Source organism: Aspergillus caelatus, assembly GCF_009193585.1.
Source record: "Aspergillus caelatus strain CBS 763.97 unplaced genomic scaffold BDV27scaffold_521, whole genome shotgun sequence".
Classification (NCBI taxonomy): Eukaryota; Fungi; Ascomycota; class Eurotiomycetes; order Eurotiales; family Aspergillaceae; genus Aspergillus; species Aspergillus caelatus.
The window spans coordinates 4476-8443 of record NW_022475784.1 but is presented as its reverse complement, the minus strand read 5'-3'; the positions used below and the strand labels follow the sequence as shown (position 1 = coordinate 8443).

At 48.3% G+C, this 3968-nt stretch overlaps 2 protein-coding genes across 2 annotated transcripts; one reads left to right on the top strand and one right to left on the bottom strand.

Annotated features, from left to right (window-relative positions):
• Positions 1-340: 340 nt before the first annotated feature.
• On the bottom strand, positions 341-1780 carry BDV27DRAFT_170969 (uncharacterized protein; the record flags this gene model as incomplete). Its single annotated transcript, XM_032075471.1, has 1 exon — positions 341-1780. One exon carries the CDS (start codon positions 1778-1780, stop codon positions 341-343), a length of 1440 nt encoding a protein of 479 aa, XP_031920306.1.
• Positions 1781-2367: 587 nt separating this feature from the next.
• BDV27DRAFT_164710 (uncharacterized protein) lies at positions 2368-3628 on the top strand (the record flags this gene model as incomplete). The annotated part of the gene is made up of 4 exons (XM_032073743.1): positions 2368-2739; positions 2796-2950; positions 3014-3307; positions 3361-3628. 4 exons carry the CDS (start codon positions 2368-2370, stop codon positions 3626-3628), a joined length of 1089 nt encoding a protein of 362 aa, XP_031920305.1.
• Positions 3629-3968: the final 340 nt, after the last annotated feature.

Here is a 3968-nt window from a genome sequence, read left to right as displayed (position 1 = left end):
TTTTTGATACTATACTGTGTATAGTAGTACTACTACCCAACCACGTGTGGTTTAAGTGCGACTGAGCGGACGGGAAGCCCGCTTTTCCACTACATGATGGTCGTATGTGACAAACAAAATTGTTAAAGGTATTCATAATCTACCGTTCTGGTGGGACTCGGCCATCTCGTAGACGGCGCGGGTAGATGTGCCCAATGATATTAAAAGGCTCGGTAGGTGCGCTTACACGTGGAGAGACTCGCTTCCCCATGTGCTGAAAGGCTCCAGTGATTGGTCTCCGAAGGAACTGTTCTGCAAGCAGCACGGATAGGTTAGTTATACCCTTTTTACTCTGGATTGATCACTCTTCCCCATCCCAAGTCAAAGGGTCCGACAGGATATCTAAGACCACGCCTGCCTTCTGGGTCTCCACAGCTAGCGTGGCATACTGCTTTTCGTCCAAATCGTCCACATCGATCGGCCAGGATAAGTAGATTTCTTTAAGAGCAGCCACCTGAGAACCCTTCCTGGCGGCAAAGTCACGGAACAGTATACTGAGGGCCTTCTCCCAGCCGTCCATTCCGTGCGAGATCAAGGACAGCTGAGAGACCGAAGCAGGTATGGGGTCACCCAGAACTAGATCGGAATAGTTTGATTGGTGTTCACCCAATGCGTGAAGAGTGCAGATAGTGATTTCGAGGGGAAGCTCGAGCTTTTCCAGCCGACAAAACCCGCGCATTGACACTTTGCCCAGAGTAATCGAGCCGCGCAGTTCATCAATCGAGATGGAAAGCTCCACGAGGTGGCTCCCGGTCTCGCGCTCGATTGCTGCAACGAATCGGCAGAGATCCCAATCCTGAAGGCCACCGTTGTTGTTCGTGGTATGCGAGTATCTCAATGTCTTGAGGTTTGGGGTATGTTTTAGAAAGCCTGCTATGGCCTTGTCATCAATAGAAGCGCTCATGAAGTGAACCGCTTCAAGTGATTGGAAACCATTGGGCAGATATGCAGACGTAATGGCCCCATATCCGTCGCCTGTGCCTACGCATCCGAGACCCCAGAAGGACCGAACGTGCGGCAAGGTCAGGAAACAAGTTGCCCAATCTAGATGAAAACTTTCATCAACATCCTGCGAGGCTGATACCTCGAATCTTGTGACTTGGGCCATGCTCGGCTTGTGGTGAGGGATAGGTGCCCGCTTTGATCGGCGCATAATAGCTTCGAGAAGCTTGTTAGTTGCAGCGACCGGCTTCCACTCTCTTGGTAACTTGAGAACCTTAAGATTGGGCAGGAGTGTCAAAACAAAAGCCGCAGCATATTGTGAATAGCGGGCGGCGTCAAGATCATCTTCAATGGCTGCGTAGTATTCCTGCCACTCAAGGCCTGCTTCCCGTAAGTATGAAGACTCAGCTAGCAGTCTGGTCACAGCTTCATCACGACTGGTATCGGTGGCAAATGTGTGAGATATGCCCCTAGTGAATTGACCGTCTTTCTCGAAATCTGCCTCTCCAACGTAGTGGGCTACTGTCGGCTCGACCGCGATGCGTGCAATCAAATTAAATGCAGAGCAGGCTGTGTAGGGAAGGACGTGCAAGGACAGCTTATGCTGGACCACTAGATCTGTCTTGCCGTACTCAAAGCTATCGAAATGCCAGCGTAGTCGATTGTGGTGCTTAATATGTGGGGTACAGAGTGCATACAGATGCTTGCAGGTTAGGGCCAAGCTCTCAAACCCCTCTGGCAAGGAATGTAGGATAGCATTTTCCAGGGGCTCATTTGGCAACTGCGTGAACGCAGGCATGGCGGTGCTAGGATATGGATGGAAATGACCACAGGCGCGAGGCGAAATTCCCTTTGACCATCCGATGAAACACTATCAAACACCGAGCGGCGCGGGACAATCACTACCAGAGTCACCTGACAGTATTTGGGTACTGCAAAGAAAAGCTGCAGAATACTACCTTAGTACGGGACTGGAGGGATTTTAGCGTGTGGGATGGGACCCATCAACATACCAGCTGCGGTCCTGCGGAGTATATGTATCCTCCGAATATGTATCCAGATTCTACGCAAGGAGGTCGATCTTAAACGGCTCCCAAATTGTCGGTCGATCCTGCAGGTCTGAAGCATGTGTCAATCCGCATATGCTGCTGCTTCTTTGAAATTCGGAACTGACTTGCGTCCGGCTGTAGATCTTGAAGACAATTCTTTGTATATTTTGTCAATATATTGTTTCTCTGGGAACCGGTGCTTCGCCCAGGCAATGCCTATAAAAACCAGACCGGTCCTGTTGATGCCTGAGGAAATCAGCTCAGTGCAAAGTCTCTTATTATTTTCTATTGCCATTGCCTAGCAGATTATATTCTATAAAGGAGTAATTTGCCCACTATGTATATACTTCCCTACATGTTACCTGTTCTCCTGACGGTGTCAGCAGCCAGCATCGCCCGCAGTACAATGGAGCAAGCTGACGATATTATGGTGTACCGTGACGGGCCTACTGCCGATGAATCGGCAGGTATAGGTGTCGAATTGGAGAGTCCGTTCTTCAAATTTGTATATCCAGGGTGTTCGATGGACGACACCAACGCGGCAAAGAAAGCAGTGGTTGACAAATGTCAGGGCACAAACTGGTTGTTGACGGCCGACACGGGGGTTGACCCCGGAAAACTCAACGCCGAGTTCATTTTTGACGGCCAAAAGATCAAAGTCGGGACTGGAGAGCTTGTAACGGCTGGAAAAGCAGCAGCAGACGATCTGGTAAGGATTGTATGAAGTCCCATACTAACCTGTGTCCTATTAACCCGTGTCTCCAGGTAAAATGGTACCCATGGCAAAAACCGCAGACTGAGGTGCAGATTACCAATAATAAGTGCAACCTATGGAAAATTACTAGCCCAACCAGTAAAGATGAACCAGAAACTGTGCTGTGGGACCCTCAGGTCACTGCGCTAATGTCCCTTGAGGCACTGTACAGTATTATGTAGATGCATAAGGATAACAAGGTCTATGTTCTCAGCGGGATTATGCTTAGAATAGACTATTCTATTCTTGTTACAAAGCCATACTTCACCCCTGTCAAAGAAATTAAGCCGGCCGTGCTTTCTGATGATGTGCTTGTATTCTGCTCCTTGGTCTTATTACATGTGAAATCCTTGGACGGTAAACTACTTAAGCCAGACGAGAGTCCTAAGCTGCGTATGCCCTTTATGCCTCGAAATGATTTTGTGACCCTCTATAACCAAGTCGAGTTAAAGCTCAAGGGGATTCCTCTTTTGCCTCTTTTTGAGAAGCTCGCATGCTACAAGGTGTCAGCTGGTAAGCTTGCGTAAGTAATGTCATATCTCCTCTTGGTCTGTTTGCCCAACTGACAGATTGAAGGCTTGATAAGAATTTCTGCACCGGGACGGCCAAGGCTCCAGTGCCGAACAACGTGTTTGCCGGCCTCACGTTCAAAAATACGGCTTCCAAGTCTCCCGACGCCACGCTGACCGTCAAGGCCTGGATTGAAGGCATCACCGCCAAGAAAGACTTGCTTACCGCATTTGACAAAATCATTGACAGTTCCATTGGGGGGGCTTGGATCCAAGACAGAGAAGATGTACCAGGGGACTCGCAATGTGCCTTTATTCGAATTCCGAGACCTTAAGGACATCACAACTTCCGGAATCGTGGATTTCATGATTCAGGTCGACACGGCTGTCCAAGATCTCCACAAGAAATCCAAATTTGCTCCCAAATAAAGTCCGCGATCGCACAGCAGTGGAATCCAGCTCCTTGGATTGAAGACGACCGACGGTGGGGGGAGATTCGGTCCCATAGATCTTCGTTATAGTGACTGTATTATTATTAAAATTGTTTGTATTATATTATAGTTAAAGATATTAGAACCTTTATATAGAAACCTCAATTTTATAATACCATAATCCGTGGGACCCTCTTACAGGATTGATTAATATTTTCAGTCGTGCTGCCGTAGTGACATGAAT